At 55.3% G+C, this 17,062-nt stretch overlaps 1 protein-coding gene across 1 annotated transcript; it reads right to left on the reverse strand.

Annotated features, from left to right (window-relative positions):
- Positions 1-226: 226 nt before the first annotated feature.
- Positions 227-7,092, reverse strand: LOC132675216 (keratin, type II microfibrillar, component 7C). Its single transcript, XM_078449840.2, has 9 exons — positions 6,664-7,092; positions 4,892-5,100; positions 3,770-3,830; positions 3,544-3,639; positions 2,793-2,957; positions 2,386-2,511; positions 1,912-2,132; positions 1,198-1,229; positions 227-718 (listed from the first exon to the last, which is right to left on the reverse strand). Exons 1-9 carry the CDS (start codon positions 7,045-7,047, stop codon positions 531-533), a joined length of 1,482 nt encoding a protein of 493 aa, XP_078305966.2. The 5' UTR covers positions 7,048-7,092; the 3' UTR covers positions 227-530.
- Between the last annotated feature and the right edge of the window lie 9,970 nt (positions 7,093-17,062).

Here is a 17,062-nt window from a genome sequence, read left to right on the forward strand (position 1 = left end):
CAGAACCAGTCAGAAGAAGAAGTCCAAAACTACCTGGCCAGGGGAGGATGCCACTGTCTGGGGACGGGCCCTGCAGGTGTCCAGGCCCTGAGACAGCTCAGATCTGCCCCAGTCTTCAAAGGCCCGTGGGGCCGGGGCGCTCACCGGTCAGTGGACATGGGCTCAGGCCAAGAAAGCAAGATACCACAGCACAGAAAGCAGGTCCTCCAGTTTATTGGGAAAAACAGGAGACAAGAGACCAGAGAGGCAGGGGAGGCCTCCAGCAGTGCTCCTGCCAGGGAAGGAGAGCCCTTCTCCCTGGGAGGGGCCAGAGGCCAACACAGCAGAAGGGAAGGGTCCATTCCCAGGCAGCAGCCCCCTCCAGTAGGACAAGTACGAGCAGAGGAGTGGCTGATGGGAAAGAGCCGCATGGTGTATTCTCAGAACACGAGGGGAAGAGCTACCGAGGCACCGCTGTTCTCAGCTGGAGGTGGAGGCAGGGGCACATCTGGCAGGCAGGAGGGGCTTCTCTGGCTCTCTCTTGGGGATGCCTAACACCTCCCCAGCCCGCAGGAACCCCCTCCACAGGTGGTGTTGAGCTGGCCGCAGGGCGCACACATTCCGGTGCTCACCGCCAGGTTCCCGCTGCAGGGGGCGTTGCACGCGCTGCCGGTCACAGGCCGGGAGCCGGACACGCAGAGGTCCCCACAGACGACCCCGCCCCGGGAGCTGCTGACGCCTGTGGACACAAGGGCACAGTCGGGAGTTCTTGCTGGTGGCCACCCCATCTGGCCACCTTCCTTCGGCCTCTCTGATCTGCCTAACCCTCAAGGGAAGGACACAAAGGGCCTTCAGCTGCATGGAAGGAACCTTCGTCGGAGAGCCAGGAGCCCTGAGTTCTGAGACTCGTTCTGCTTTGCGACTTGGGCAAGTCCCTTCCTTTTTCTGGTCCTCGGCTTCCTCACCTATACAAGGTGGCGGTTGTATTGAGTGACATCTCAGGTTCCGTTCTGCAGTGACCTGTTATTCCCCTACCCCATGTATGCTGGCCAGTTCTTCCTGCAGGCTAACCTTAGCCGCTCCTGCTGCATGACCAACCTACTACCATTTACTGAGGGAATTAATGGAAACGCTCCCCACAGTGTTTCTATATGCTCACAGCCAGAGAATTCTTGTTGCCAACAGGAAATTTTCCTTTTCAGGGCTCAAGATACTTACAGACATTCACAGCTCCAACACCTTCACACAGCCTGAGTGGAGAAAAGGTAAGAAAGGAAAGAGAAAAGTCAGGATGAGATCCTCAAATTTCCTCTAGGCGGGAAGGGATCATCTCAGGTCTATTTTTGGTCTATATTTATGCCCTTGAATACCTTTTAAAAAGTATCTTTCTGGCAGTTTCAGCAATGCCAGGCCACACTATTTGGCAAGCAGAGCATGGGCTGGATTTCAGCTCTTATTTGCTCTTCAGGTGGCTGCCTTTGTGCAGTGCATAGCCTGTACAACCATACATGGCATACTTGGATGGGTCCAGCTTTAGGAAAGGGAAGGTTCTCTTGGGCAGTCGCATGAGGCCAGTGTCACACTTTGGCCTGCAACTCCACCCTTGAGCAAGGTAACCTCCTAGAAACCAGGCAATGAGTGGATCTTGAAAGACTTGAGGATGGAAAAATTTGAGGATGTTCTAAACTGAGAGAGTGGGTATCTTGGTTCTGGACCTGGGTTCTCTGGGACTCTAGACCTCACAGTGACACTTGACCTTCATTTTTCTCTCTGGATGCTATGTCCAAGATCCAGTCCTTTGAAACTTGGGATTCCAAGACCCCAGAGTCTAGCTTGGGGTCAGTTCTTGGGACTGAGACTGGGATATGGAGGAATCAAAGGTGGGCAGATCTAGGCAAGTGTAATTCCTGGGGCAGCTGGGTTGGGCCTCACCTCTGCTCCTCGCCCTCCAGCAGCCGCCTGTAGGTGGCGATCTCGATGTCCAGGCCCAGCTTGGAGTTCATCACCTCCTGGTACTCCTTGACCAGGCAGGCCATGTCCTGCTTGGCCTTCTGCAGGGCGGCCTCCAGCTCGGCCAGCTTGCAGCGGGCGTCGCTCAGGGCCGCCTCGCCCTGCTGCTCAGCCTGGGTCACTGCGGTCTCCAGCTTGGTGTTCTGGGGCCCAGGAGAGAACAGAGTGGGTCATGGTCCTGGGTGTCTCGGTCCATTTCCCTCATGTGTCCAGTCTCTCCCCTCCCCCAGCTGGGGACACCCCAAGAACAGGCCTCTCCCCTTCATTAACGGAGTCCCCCTGAGGGACCACAACCAGGGACATGAGCCATGCAAATGGGCTGGATCATGAATGGTGAGAGCCAGTCGGGGCACACACTGCCTGTGTGGCCCTGGGGAGGCCCCAGGCGACCCGTACCTGACACTTGGCATTCTCGACCTCGGCGGTCAGCCTCTGGATCATGCGGTTCAGCTCGTTGATCTCCTCCTTGGTGCGGCGCAGGGTCTCCCCATGCCGGATCACCGTGGCCTTCATCTCCTCGCACTGGGGGGGGGGGGGTGTGCGGGGGGAAACAGAGGCGCTCCTGAGCTCAGGATGCAGTTTCCCTCCCATTCAGACACCACAGATGGTTGGGACGTTGTACAGTGCTCAGCCTGTGCAACTATACATGGCAGCCCTGCCCAGCGATTATAACTTGAGAGCTGTGTGGCATTCTGTTACTATCCCACGGGATCAGAAACTCCAGACAAAAGAGGCCTTCTTAATAAATACTTGGCTTCCCTCGTGCTGCCATGTCTAAGAGACAGGTGTCCTGTGCCCCTCACCTTGCTGCGGTACCAGGACTCGGCCTCAGCCCGGCTGCGGCTGGCGATGTCGTCGTACTGAGCCTTGATCTCGGCCACAATGCAGTCCATGTTCAGGTCCCGGCTGTTGTCCATCTTGACGATGACCGAGGTGTCTGAGATGTGGGCGTGGAGAACGCGGATCTCCTGCGGGGGTAGGAGTGGGGGAAGAAGCAGAAGCAAGTTATCTGTGCCTTTTGTCACTCGCTGATGCTGATGCCTGTACTTTCTTTGAGCTATTTGGAGCCAAAGTCTCCTATGCGGAGCTGATAATCCTCTGATGAAATTGTAGGACTTTATGTACAGTTAAGAAATTCCTTTTAGAGGAAGATGCAACCACTTTTCAAATGCTTGCTTCAGGGACATTTAGGCCCCTGTGAGCCTGGGCTGCTTCCCGCTCTGCCAGAATGCTGTGGATGCTTCCCAGGGCCCAGACCCTGTGTCAGGCCCCATTCACATTCTGCTGGGCCAAGTCTATAAAAGAAGGCTATTGGTTGCCAGAGAAAACAGCTTAAGGCTGTGGGATGCTTTGTGTGGGCTGGCCTGGGGATTGCCCTCTCTTGCCCCTTACTAATCCCGTCCCCTTTTTGTTCTCCATTCCTCTGCCTCCCTTCTTCCCTCTCCTTGCTCCCCTGCAACCTTCCAGCCTCAAGCCTGGGTTTCCAAGTCAGCAGGCCTCTGGGGGGCTGGGCAGGGGGTTGGGCATGCGCACCACAGCTGAGAGCTCCCTCACCTCCTCGTACAGGCGTCTCAGGAAGTCGATCTCCTGGATCAGGGCCTCCGAGTTGGCCTCCAGGTCTGACTTGCGGAGGTAAGCGCAGTCCACCTCCTGTGTGGGGTTCAAGGGGCTGTGAGGCCAGCTGTCCTCAGGGCGCTCTGAGGGCTTGGCGGCAATGTGGCGGGGCAGTGAGGAGGGGACAGCCAGGGACTCAGGGTGGGGCTGGGCTTCTGGCACTCACCTTCTTTAGAGCCACAAACTCGTTCTCCGCTGTGGCCCGAAGTGCTACCTCTTCTTCATACCTGAGGTGGGAGGGAAGAACAGGACGCTGCCTGAGCAGCTCTCAACTTGGCCATGAAGCATGCCTGATTCCTAGACCCTCTCCCTGCTCGTCCCTCCGCCTCCAGAAGACGTGGGGCAGGACCAAGAAGAAGTCAGGCTGCCTGTCCAGGCCTGCTGAGATACACTGGAGAACTGAAGTGCCCATTCTCACATCACCTCTGATCTTTTCGGTGGGGATGGGGGGGAGGGCAGGATCTGGAAGCTTGGTGTGTGCACACGTGCATGAGTGTGTGTGCAGAGGGCGGGGGAGTATTTTTTTCACCCAGGGCTCCATTTTCCTTTCTTCTGCCCCTGGCTTTGCTATAGATAATGGGAACCCCTCTCAGTCATTTCCCCTTCTGGGCTCAGCCAGTACCAGTCAAGCCTGCCACTTCCTCCTGCTCTGTGGGCAAGGCCAGCTCCAAGCCAGAGGCAGGGAGTGTGGCGGTCTGGCAAGTTCATGGCTGAGAGTGCTACTAGCCACCCCTGGAAACCAGCATCCTATAGAATACACAGTGTGCACCCTCTGTATCCTGTGTCACACTTTATGACAGATGGCCTGTGCCGTGACCGTATCAGACCTGCTTCCCAGCAGACTGCAAGCCCCACGAGGACAGGCACTGTGTCCACGCCTTGCCCTTGGATTGCCTGCACCCTTCTCGGTGTCTGCCTGGCACCTGGTAGGCACTCAGAAAATGCTGGTTGAGTCAAGGAGTAAACTTGAGAAGCAACGTCCGGGACCTTGAAGGCTAGATTCAAAGGCACCGGGGGTGTTAATTTTTCTGGGGTCGTAAGAGAAGTGTCTGGTAGATGGAAAAAGGGAGAAAATATCACTTCCCTGACCTGCATATGGGAAGGCCAGGTGAACTCCATCTCCCAGCGGGCCAGGACCCACCTGCAGGCCCCATGTGCCTCCAGGAAGGACAGAGTACAGATTCTTCCCCGTCCTCAGGCAGAGTCCCAGCCACAGACCCAGACACTGCTCCCTGCGCTGGGAGCTTCCTTCAAGCCCTTTCCTGAGCCAGCACCTTCCAGCACTCACTTCTTCTTGTAGCCCTCCAGCACCTCCTGCACGTGGTTGAGCTCCGAGGCCAGCCTCCCGCTGTCGGCCTCCACGCACTCGGCCTCCCGCCTCAGCGTCTCGATGTAGCCCTCGAACAGGGGCTCCAGGTTGCTCTCGCAGCACTTGCGGTTCTGGTAGAACTGCCACTTGGTCTCCAGAAGCTTGTTCTGCTGCTCCAGGAAGCGCACCTGCCGCCCAGAGGCAGAGCCTGAGAATTTCTTCTTACAGGATGGGGGTGGGGGGCAAGAGGCGGGGATCCCAGCACCAGCACCTGCAGGCCCCCAACTCTCAGACCCAGAGTCCTCCCCGGCCGGTGTAATGTCAAAACCACACCAGGGCTTCATCAGCTCCTCTGGAAGTCCTTCCTGAGAGCCCGCTTCCGTCTTTCCTGGGCCATTACGGGCTGCCACGGAATGTGCTAAACTATGCCGAGCCCAGACTCTGCTGCTGCACGTGTCCTTGGGCACAGCAGCTAACCTCTTTGCGGAGTGGGAGGCTAATGCTCACTTCACTAAAGGGTTTAGTGAGCCTGGGCACCTGCGGGCTGGACAGCTACTACACAGGGCAGCTGTGGTTGTCGGCGTGCAGATGGGCAGGCTGGCCTTTTTAGAAAGGCTGCCTGCAGAAGTTGAAAAATAATGTATGTGCCAATCATTGAAACCTTACAACAACAAGGCCATTAGAATGATAGTCACCCGGGATTTGATGGCAGGCCTGCTCTGTACTCCAACCCTCCCGTTTTACAGGTGCAGAACTGAAGGCCCAGGGATGTTAACCTGACTGCCTAAAACCTCACAATGGCAGAGGAAAGACTCAAAACTCTGCCCCACAGAGGGCTCTTCTCTCGCTAGAATAATCAGACTATCGGGCCTCGGGTAAATTTCACCTCCATCTCCCTGCCACGAGGCTGGCCCGGCCGGTCCATTTCCTCATTCAGATCCCTTTGTCTCGAGACTGCTACAACCCTGCTAAGTCTTTTCTGGTACTGTCCTTGGTGTTTCGTGTTGAAACAGACTGTTTCAAAGTCTGTTGAAAAAGATTTCCAGACTTTTTGGGTCCTTCCTGGTGAGCATCTCTGTAGAGTGACTTCTTTCCAGCCCGGCTCCAGAGAGCCCTCCCCAGCCCCAGAACTGCTTTCTAGTTGGAGAGTTCTCCCTCGTCCCCTCATGGGGAAGATGGCTGCAGACTTGAGCCAGACACTGACATCTGCTGATGGGTTCAACTGCGTCCAGACCATATACTGCCTGCCCCCCTATAAGGCCCACAGAGTGGGGATTGTTGTTCACCCCTGGATCCTGAGCCCCAAGGCTTGGATAAACCACTCTGGCCCCGACTCAGCAGCCAAATAACCAGGTAGCAGAGGAACAGCTCTGTGTGATCTACGACCGTCCTTCCAGGCAGTCTTCCACTATTGTGTGGGGAGGACCCCCTTCCCACGTAAACGGCTATCTGACCTCAAAAGCATTGACTACCCACCTGGCAGCCCTGTGCTCATGAGGAGATGTTCTCTCTCAGCACTAAAGTTTCTGTGTCTAGTTCTGCTTACGTGGTTTCAATGTGTCTTCCCCATCAGATAGGCAGCTCCTGATTCTAGTCTTTCTGTCTGTGTCCTAGGGGTGTGACTGCTTCCCCTTTTGGACTTGGCTGGGGATTTCTGTGGGCAAAGGCCTGTCTCGGACTCCCTCCTCAGTGCCCCGCTGGAGTCCTGACCACGGTTCGGGTTCAGGGACGGTGTGATCAAGGACACCCACCTTGTCGATGAAGGCTGCGAACCTGCTGTTGAGACACTTGATCTGCTCCTTCTCCTCATGCTTCACGCACTGAGCATTGGGGTCGATCTCCAGGTTGAGGGGCGTGAGGAGGCTCTCGTTGACGGACACGCTGGTGATGCAGGGCGGGCTGGGGCCGCACACGCCGCCGGAGCGGTAGCCGAAGGTGCGGCCGCAGGAGCCGGCGCGGAAGCCGCCGCAGACGCTGTGGCTTCCGAAGCCGCCGGTGAGGCCGCGGTAGCAGGAGACGCCGCGGTAGGGGGCGGCGGTGATGCAGCAGCGGCCGGGCCGGGGCCCGCAGGCTGACATGCAGCTGAAGTTCCTGGGACCGAATCCGCAGCCCACGGAGCTGAAGCCACAGGTCATGTTGAAGATAGGAAGGTGTGGGAGCAGTGGAGAAGTTGGCAGAGGACAGAGCCAAAGGCTTGTGCTCCCTGGGCTGTGGCAGGCCCTTTTATGCACCAGGGGCAGCTGGCATTAAAAGGGGCAGCAAAGAGACAATAGCTGTGTTTTATTGGCTTGGCATCACCCCGGCCTCTTAAGAGCCAACCAGGCTTGCCTCTTCAGTGTAGCTGTGTCAACAATCCACAGCCACAGGCCTGTTTCATCTTCAAAGCTATTAACAAGCTTCCTCATGGCCTCTCCCCCTCCCATTGCTACTGGAAGCGGAGAAAGGGAAGGGGTCCTGGAAGCATCAGTTGGACTCGACGCTCTGACTACGGGGAATGGGTGCAGGGACCTGGGGTGGAGCCTGCTCTCGTTTCTGGAAGGGTCATCACTGGGCTATGGGCCTCGGACCTATGACCTGGCCTCAGGGTGGATGGCTAGCGTGCCCCAAGGAGCGGGCTGTGTCCCAAACAACTTCTTGTTCTAGGAGGCTCCTTTGCGTTCTTCTGTCTCTCCAAAGTGTGTCCCTTTCTCCACTGTCAATATCAGTCTCTCCCGACCTGTTCCTACCCAGAGCCTAGTCAGGGAGGGCAGTGGGGGTACAGGTTTGGGAGGGAGTGTGGTCTCTGCACTTTGGGTATTCCCAGGAAGACGGGCCACCGGACACCAGCTGGGACATGGGAGAAACTGAGTCAGAGAGTTCACGAGAGAACCGGGGCTGTTCTTCGGAGTTCTGGGTCTTGTTGCTGGGGGATTAGGGGGCAGGAGTAGGAGTGTAGAATTACCCAGAGCTATAGAGATTGATCAGGGAAGACCACCCGGAGGTGGGTTGAAGAAGGACTGGGGTGCGGTGGGGGCAGGGTTGGGAGGAGATGAGAAAGGAGTCTGGCTTGGATTTGGAGGCCGGGCTGTGTAATCATGCACTCTCTCATTCATTCAGAAAATTCTTATGTGTGCCAACTGTGCACCTGCTAGGTCCTGGGAATCCAGCAGAGGCCTGAGGTATTTGGAGGTGGGAGAGGGCGGCATGCGCACAGGGGCGGCAACAGTTGGCCAGTGGGGAAGGAGGAGAAGCCAAAGGTGGAGAGAAGGTCCTGAGATGCTTAGACTGAGTTGGGATCTGATACGGGGCTCCGGGGACGCTTTAGGTTGTCAGCAGGGAAGCTGAATGATGAATATTGGTGGGTAAGCCCCCACTAGGAAGGATGAAAGGTGCTGGAGATGGGGGGAGGGAAGTCACCAGCGTCCTGAAATGGCATCACTTCCTCTTCTCCGAGGACTCACGCCATGAGAGGAAGTGAGGGGCTCATGTGGCCATCCCAATGGCCAATTTCTCATGATTTTCCCCCTCAACGCTTTGGGCTAGGACCACTGATGGCTTTGGTGGGTGGACAGTGGGACCAAGCCAGGAGGTTCCTCAAACCTGTGGATCTGAGCTCATAAACCCTTCCAAGAGCAAGATTCTTGACTGCCTTTGTACTTGAGCATGGCTCCTTTGATGGACCTGTTTACCGACCAGCCACAAGCACATGCTGACCCAGGCTGGGCTAAAAATAGCCCTCTATGCAAAAGGGCCTCCTCACCTATTGCCCTCCTTAGTCCTCTCAGGGCAGGTGGGTCACTTATGTCCCAGGGTAAAGGAAGGCCCGTCTTTTCTGGGAAGGCAGGTGATGGTGCTATGGAAATCTGTCAGGGGCAGGGTAACATCTTAATGTATCCTACTTCCAGCCCCTCCTCTTGGGCCCTATGGAAAAATTTTCGTAGACTCTCGCGTGTGGAGTGGGAGCTCTGCGGGTATGGGCTGTGGGGTAGGGGCTTCTGGGGTGAGAGACACCCAAGAAGGCAAGGCCTGGGGAGGAGCTGAGTGGCTGGTGGTGGGATTTTGGAGCGCTTCTGTGGGAGGCGTGGCCGGTGGGTACTTTCATGCTGAGTGTTGGCTGGGTTACACATCTACCAGACATCCGAGGAAGAACCCGCTCTTTCGCTCCTCTTGTCTCAACTGGAAGTGCTGAGCACCTGGAAGGTTCTCAGTGCATGCCCAAGGATTACATGGGATTTAATTCTTGGTAAAACGCTGAGGGAGGCAAGGCGCTGAATCTCGCAGGAAGCACTCTCTGTTGCCGTGCTGGTGATTGCACCTCTGCGCTCTGACCCATGCCATCTGTTATGACCCACTGGGCTGGTGTCGAGTTGCACGCTTCAGTGAGGGTCTCAGTGTAGACACACCCACTTCCTTGGGCTGGGGGAGCCATGAGTGTGCCCAGACCCCTGTCCTGACTGGAGATGATGCCAGTGTGGACTCTGGAGATAGAAAGGCATGGTCTGAAGCCCGGCTCTACCGCTGACTAGCTTTGTGACCCCGGGCAAGTAATGGTTCCCCAGTTTCCTTACTGGTAAAATATGAACAGAGATCCATGCCCGGCTGGGAGGGATTAAATGGGTGCCTGGAGGTGGAAGGCGCCACCCGCACCTTCATCCCATACTAACAAGGTGACTGGTCTTGGTTAAGCAGGCCCTTGCAAGGCATAGTCTATACCGGCTGTGAAGTACCATTCTTGGTAAGCAGAAAACAGCCCAACAGCTTTACAAGGCAGTCACGGCCACATCAGAAAGCTTTAATCAGAGCACCTATTTGTAAATGGCTGAGAACAAAGAGAATTGCGAACTGGGTGAGCCCTTGAAAACAGACTTAGACAGGAAGCCGACAAAGGGACAGCAGCCCAGCAGGTTGCTTCCGTCCACCTGGGCTCCAGGCCCTAACTGTGGGCTATAAAGGCTCTGGTCGAGCCCCAGGCTGGTTGGGTCACCCAGGCCTGTGCCCTGAGCCTGCTCCCCACACAGTTGGCTTGGGTCGGCCTGGGGGCTGACTGGTCCCTGCTGCCCGGAGTGACTGCTTGCCCTGTCCTTCTGGACCTTTGATTCTGGCCTCCCTCCCTCCCTCCCTGGGATTGTAAGAACCCCTTGTCCTTATTTATAACTGGGGTTTTCTGGCTGTCACCTGCCTGTCTGGCCCACTGGTTCTGTTGGCATTTCTTGTTGCCTTCATATCAGCGAGCCTTCTTAATGGATTAAAAAAAAAATGTTTTATTTATTTTTGAGAGAGAGAGAGTGGGGGAACATGAGCAGGGGAGGGGCAGAGAGCGAGGGGGACAGAGGATCCGAAGCAGGCTCCGTGCTGGCAGCAGTGAGCCTGATGCGGGGCTCGAACCCACAGACTGTGAGATCATGACCTGAGCTGAAGTTGGGCGCTCCACCGACTGAGCCACCCAGGCGCCCCTCCCCTTAATGGAGTTTCGATAAACAACACTTTGATGAACACGTGTAAGGTATATCTTCATGCACGTAGCCGCCAATTTCTTTAGGAATATGGACCTCCCGGGCCTTGTGAAGATGCGACGAAGTGGTGCGTGTGACGGCACACGGGACACTGGGGCTGAGCGTGCACCCGCCTCCTACCCGGCGTGGGGGATCTCCTGTGCCTTGGTTCTCCGACCTCGCTGCCTCCAGTTTTGTCTTCTGGCCTTGAACTCACAACACACCGGCCCGTGAGCTGGAGCTGACGAAGCGTGGCACCCTTATGTGCTCCACAGGTGTTTATCAAACACGTACTAAGTACCTGAGGGTAGAAAGAGGAGTTTAATATACATCCCTGTCCTAAGGAGCTGACTGCTTGGTCGGGTAGGTTTGTAAGCAGGCACAAGTTACGTGGACAGTACTTAGAGTAGTTTTTCGGGTCAGTGCACGAAGGACGGTCGATTGACAGAGTGTGTCTTGTCTCAGCGGCCCAGGGAGGAGCTCTCCGTGAGCTGACGCAACCAAGGAGGCTATGGGAAAGGTCAGGGCAGCGGATGAATACGGGGAGAGCTTGGAGGGTGTCACACTGAAGGATGAACTTCAGGCACACTCCCGTAAGACTGGGGGCAGGGCAAGAATGCCTACTCTCAAGGCCGTGCTTAACGTACGGGAGTTCCTGGCCAAGAAAGTAAATATGTGTCAGCATGAGAGGAGAACTGGCATTGTTTGCACAGCTACAGGGAAAACAAGGGGCGCCTGGGTGGCTCAGTGGGTTAAGCGTCTGACTTCCGCTCAGGTCTTGATCTCATGGTTTGTGGGTTCGAGCCCCGCGTCGGGCTCTGTGCTGACAGCTCGGAGCCTAGAGCCTGTTTCGGATTCTGTGTCTCCCTCTCTCTCTGCCCCTCCCCTGCTTGCGTTCTGTCTCTGTCTCTCTGTCTCTCAAAAATAAATAAACATTAAAAAAATTAAAAAAAAAAAGAAAACCAAACAAAATCAACTGATAAACTATAGAAATAATAAGACGAGAGGAGCAGTGGCCTTGTGTGCAGCAGAAGGAAGCTGGGCCAAGCTGGATGATAGATTGGACAGTGACAGGGGACAGCGGGTAAAGGCAGATTAAGGCAGTTAGAAGCGGACGTACTTACAGACCACACAGGGTTGAGTTAGAACATGTCAAAACCATTCTGCTCCTGTAGATCAAACAGACACACTCCGAATGCGCTGCTGCTTCCTTTCCAGTCGTGAGCATGTATGTGAGGGCATCACACGCATTGCCTGTGATGTGGAGAGGGACGGAGGGGGTGGGGTGGGTACAGAACGAAGGGAAGAGGTGAACAAAGCCGAGAGGGGCTTCTGTGGGCCGGCAAGGACGCCGTGCCGAGAGCAGGAGCATGCCACAGCCTTACCCCTCTGCCCAAGAGGTCCAAAAGCGCAACTGAAGATAAGATAAAGAAAGTGGGGGAGGGCCTAGGAGATGCGCTAGGAGGGCTTTGCTGTGCCAGCCTGGGGACAGGGCTGAGGAACCGTCGGATGCTTTCTGCTCGGCCTTTGGTGCCCGGGCACGTGTGTCTTGGAAGCAGATTTTGAGCGAGTTAAGACTGTCAAGGCATAGGATAAACTGGGGGAGGGAAGCCTGGCATACAGATCTGTTAGGAAGTTAACACATGGAGGGTGGTGGCTGCGGGCCGCCAGGGAGGGTGCACCATGGGGTGCTGAGTACTCGCAGGGAAGCTGCTGGAAGCGTGAAAAATCCAGGCAGGGAAGAAGAGCCGGGGAAGCCACACTTTGTGCTCATTAACCTGGGAAGGCTTCCCAGAGGAAAGGGGCTTTGGGTGGCCTCTGCTGCCAGGGTAGGGCGCCCTCTACTGGAAGAGTGTGGCAGTCCTGGCAGTCCAGACACGTCTCTTCTAAGGAGCTTCTGCAGCAGTGGGGTGGGTGACTCACACAGCCCTGTGGGTTTCTCTGAGCCTCAGAGCTCAGGGTTTTGGTTTGTGAAATGGACCGCACGTCATACAGGTGTGATGCAGCTGGATGGGCTCCAGGGAGAAGACAGGAAAGGGCTAATTATAAGTGTTTCTGGGCCAAGTTTTCTTCCTGTTTGTCTCCTGAAAGTCCTCCTTCTTGGCAAGGCTTCTGAGCTGTTGGACTCGGGGAACCCTGCAGGGGGCGATGTCCCACTGCGCCCCCCGGGGCGGGGGGGCCCACCCCAGCCAGGTAGCTGCTTCCCTGTCCCATGGAGCAGGTTGGAAAGCCCTGGGAGTGGCTTTTAAGTAGGGCCCGAAGCTGAGCCCCCTGTCACTTCAGCCCACTGATTGTCCTCTTTGGGCACCCCATGACATCAGCCCTGTCCTCACTCAGGGCCTGCCGGTTCAGCTGCCTCATGTGTGCCCTCCGCTCTTCCCCCCACTCCAAATCAGCCTCCTCTTCCTCAACACTCCTCACAGGGCTGGGTCTCGGGTCCCCGGAGCCCTGACACCCCTGAGAGTGTCTTGGCCAGCACTGGTCCCCTAGAAGCAGCGAGGGGGCTGTGACCGGTCGCTCTCCCTCTTGTGTGGTCTGAGCAGCAGAGGGCAGGGCTAGCCACTGCCCTGGACACCATGCGTCTGTAGGTGCCACCTGAGGATGCGGGAGCTCCCTGGGACAGAAAAGTGAGCTGTTCCTGCCGAGCACTGCCCAGGCTGCAGATGTGTGAGTAAAACAAACTTTTTTAAATTTTGAGAGAGAGAGAGAGAGTGTGTGTGTGAGATGGGGAGAGACAGAGAGAAGGAGACACAGAATCTGAAGCAGCCTCCAGGCTCCAAGCTGTCGGCACAGAGCCCGACGCAAGGCTTGAACTCACGAACTGTGAGATCATGACCTGAGGCAAAGTCAGACGCTTAACCGACCGAGCCACCCAGGCACCCCAACAAATGTTGGTTGTTAAAGCTGCTGAGTTTCGGGGTGGTTTAGTACACAGCTACGGTTCCTGGAACAGATGTCTTGGCTAGATTTCATAGTCTGCAACCGCTTCCTATGATGAGACTCATCTTATTCCAGAATTTAAGACATTTTAAAGTCATGGCACAATTTCAGTTTTTTTTTTTAAATTTTTTAACGTTTATTTATTTTTGAGACCGAGAGAGACAGAGCATGAATGGGGGAGGGGCAGAGAGAGAGGGAGACACAGAATTGGAAGCAGGTTCCAGGCTCTGAGCCATCAACCCAGAGCCCGACGTGGGGCTCGAACTCACGGATGGCGAGATCGTGACCTGAGCCGAAGTCGGACGCTTAACCGACTGAGCCACCCAGGCGCCCCCACAATTTCAGTTTTAAGCTCTGCTCCAACCTCCTCTCCCTCCTTGCCCCTAAACCACCTGCCCCTCCCCCACACCCGGACAGCCTGTTATGGCTCTAATGGCTCGGTTCATGGGGCACAGTCTTTTCATGGCCTCCTTCTTTTTCGAGATTTCCAAACATGTGTTGTGTCGCAGGAGGTACTGTCACACAGGGCTCTGCCTTGGTGACAGCTGGTGGGGGCGGGAGGCTCCATGGCCGCCATGTGGGTGGTGGCCCCACATGCCTGTTGCTCAAGGGTGGCTTTCAGTGAGGTCCCCCGACGCTGTGCTGCCTTGTGACCTGTGGCCACACCTTGCCTTCCATGCTACTGGGCGCTGACAAGGCCCGACCCTTCCGTCTCCACTCTCCACCCGGTAAGCTGGTGACCGTGAGGGGTGGTGGCTGGGTCCGTGTGTAGCTTCTTAGAACGTGGGGGACTAATGCCCTTTTGTGCTCAGCGTTGGGACTCGGCTGCCGTTCTGGAACCACAGGAGATATCTGCTGGATCTCCATTCTTCACAGAATAAGGCTCTGAATATCTTAATTTACTGGACATGTGCCTCGTAGCTTCTTAGCGGCCGCTTCACCCTGGAAATCAGAAGAGCCTGTGTGTGTTTCCCTCCCCCGTCAGATGTAGGAGACTTAAAGCTCTTCTCCCTAGGTCCCCCACCATCTTCCTTGGTGATGCACATGCTTTCCTGATGACCCACGTCCCAGACGTCAGCTCCTATCTCCCACCTGCCCAGGATGTAACTGCGTCCCTGTCCTTCTCGTCCTGTCCCACACTCTTGCTCTGCACCGGGCTGTCTGTCCTCTTCTCGCACTTAGCTTGGAAGCATCTTAGAAGCAGGGATCTGACCCACGGGCAAGGACCTTCTGCTGATCTGGAATTGTGAGGGAAAGAGATGTTACTCTTAGTAAAATTTCAAATACTGGAAGTTTGACCCCAAACTTCTGTGTGTATGGAAATATTCCTAAAGTCTGTTACCGACTTTCCTGCTGCAGTAAAGTGCATCGGATGTGATGTGAAGCTGACTCAGCGGTTTGGGGTTATAGGGATTAGGGATCATGGCTCAGCCCCTCCTTTTACTGGGAAATGGCCCGGAGAGAGGGGAAGGGGCTGTCCTCAGGCCCCACCGCCAGCTCAAGGCGGAGACGGAACCGGAAGGCTGCCTCCTGGCTGTGAGGCTGCCACTGTGTCCTTGATAGGTCCTGCTTCATTTTCACAGCCGCCAGCCGAACAGAGACCCTGCTCCTTGGGGTAGCGTTTCACTGAGTGTGACGTTTCACACCCACGTTTAATGTGACCTGCACACGGGAGCTAGTGTGACGTGCAGGATAGTTTGTCATCATGCTGGTACATCCCACTGTCTGTGCTATTTTCTTTAAAAAAATTTTTTTTTAATGTTTATTCATTTTTGAGAGAGAGAGAGAGAGAGAGACAGAGCATGAGTAGGGAAGGGGCAGAGAGAGAGGGAGACACAGAATCTGAAGCAGGCTCCAGGCTCCGGGCTGTCAGCACAGAGCCAGACGCGGGGCTCGAACCCACAAACCATGAGGTCACAACCTGAGCCTAAGTCGGACTCTTAACTGACTGAGCCACCCAGACACCCCTGTCTGTGCTATTTTCTAGTACACACTGGCTTGGGTCCCCAAGGGGGAAAGGACAGCACAAGTGACCACTGACTGACCGCTGTGCTAAGTGCACTGTGCAGCCGTCTCATCTGATTTTCTCCACGCGCTCAGGCAGGGCTGTGATTGGGGCGTCTTGCTGCAGGGCTGACGGGGGTGCTGCGGCTCAGGGATGGGCAGGTCACTTGCTCTTTGCCATTCCGTCTTTTTTTTTTTTTTTTTTTTTTTTTTTGCTTCTCCCACATCCAATAAACTGCCACGCTCTTCTGATACCTTGTGGTCCTTTCCATGTCCTCTGCACTCCCTCCAACGCGGTCTTCTTTCAGGCTGTGTTATTTCTCATTTTGTTCACATGATAGCTTGCTAGCTGGATTTTCTGCCTCTTATCATGTTCCCACAAGCAGCTCTTCACCCTCCTTCTTAGTTGATCCCATTGTACATGCAGTCACCTTCCTCCCACCCACCTACCCGTTCCTCACTGTCCAGCCCAAGAGTTGCCACCGAGAGTTGAAATTCTCTGCCGCTGGCAGGGTGAGCGTCAACTCCTGGGTCCTGCCTGAGCTCCCTCCTGCCGCCCCCCTCATCACTCTGCAGGGGATGCCCTGCCCTCCTGCCACACTCAGCCAGCTGAATGTCCTTCCATACTTTCACACACAGTGTCCCCTGGCTTTGGGCAACTCAAGGCTTGGTTCAGGGGTGTTTCCTTTAAAAGGAGCTCAGTATCTTTGCCCATGTCTATTACCACACTGTACTATAGATGCCTGACTTCCCACTGTGACCGGTAGGCTGTGGGCCACTGGACTGGGAAAGGACTGGCTTTTGCCCGGCTTGAGGTCACCAGCATCGAGCCCAACACACCACCGCCAGACACTTGATAAGCAACTGCTGAATGAATGGATCAGTGGATGTGCTAAGACCAAGGACTCGCAGACGAGGGGGTAGATGGGTATTCAGGGGCCACCCTGCTCCCCTACCCCCCAAACCACAGAACATCCGCTTGCCAGACACATTCAGACACATTCAGATGCTAGGGAAAGGATTGTTGCTGGAGACGGATGCCAGGCAGGGCAGCCTGGGCGGGCTGTGAACAGGGCTCAATCCACGGCCACGTTCTCGGTTTTCAGGGGCTTCCCACGCTCCCAACCCTGCTGGTGTTCCAGCTGAAGAATCCGGCTAGGAATCGCCAACTCTCCTTTAGGAGCGAACATAGCAGAAGATTCAAGTTGAGATCCTCCCTTCTGGATTTTTTTAGGGGGGGGCACTCTCATAATGTTGGTGATATCAGCAAGAAATCCAAGCGTCCTTAAGCTGGAGACAAAATGGAAAGACCATGTATGTAGTACCTTCAGGGCCCATAATAGAAGATCCCCAGTTTTCCTCTGGCGATTCACCCAGCATCCTACACCCACAGGCTCGCTCTACATATGCTGGGCGAGGTGGGGAATCACAAACGTTTATGAGAACCTTGGTCCCTGAATAACTATGTTGGGGGAAGCCACCCTACCCACAAATCTACACCCTCAGCAGTGTTCCGTGAACAAGGAATAAACTCTTACTGTATTTGAGACATTCGGTGATATATGGGATGGAGTGGGGGTGCCGTGAGACTGGTCCACCCTGGCTGGAGGCCACAGGGGTGCGTTTTTTTTTTTTTTTGTAGAGAATTTAAAAACAACAATAAAATGGACTAAAAATCAGTTAGCTTTTGTTATCACCCAGCAGGAGCAGTTCTTTTGTTTTTATTTTTTTATTA

Source organism: Panthera onca, chromosome B4, assembly GCF_046562875.1.
Source record: "Panthera onca isolate mPanOnc1 chromosome B4, mPanOnc1 haplotype 2, whole genome shotgun sequence".
In the NCBI taxonomy this organism is placed as follows: domain Eukaryota; kingdom Metazoa; phylum Chordata; class Mammalia; order Carnivora; family Felidae; genus Panthera; species Panthera onca.

Excerpts from the sequence above, each read along its gene's own strand:
- LOC132675216 (XM_078449840.2), bottom strand. The coding sequence starts at position 7,047 with ATGACCTGTGGCTTCAGCTCCGTGGGCTGCGGATTCGGTCCCAGGAAC. Across the intron at positions 5,101-6,663 it reads TCGCAGCCTTCATCGACAAG|GTGCGCTTCCTGGAGCAGCA; the intron begins GTGGGTGTCCTT and ends TCTGGGCGGCAG. Across the intron at positions 3,640-3,769 it reads AGTTTGTGGCTCTAAAGAAG|GAGGTGGACTGCGCTTACCT; the intron begins GTGAGTGCCAGA and ends AACCCCACACAG.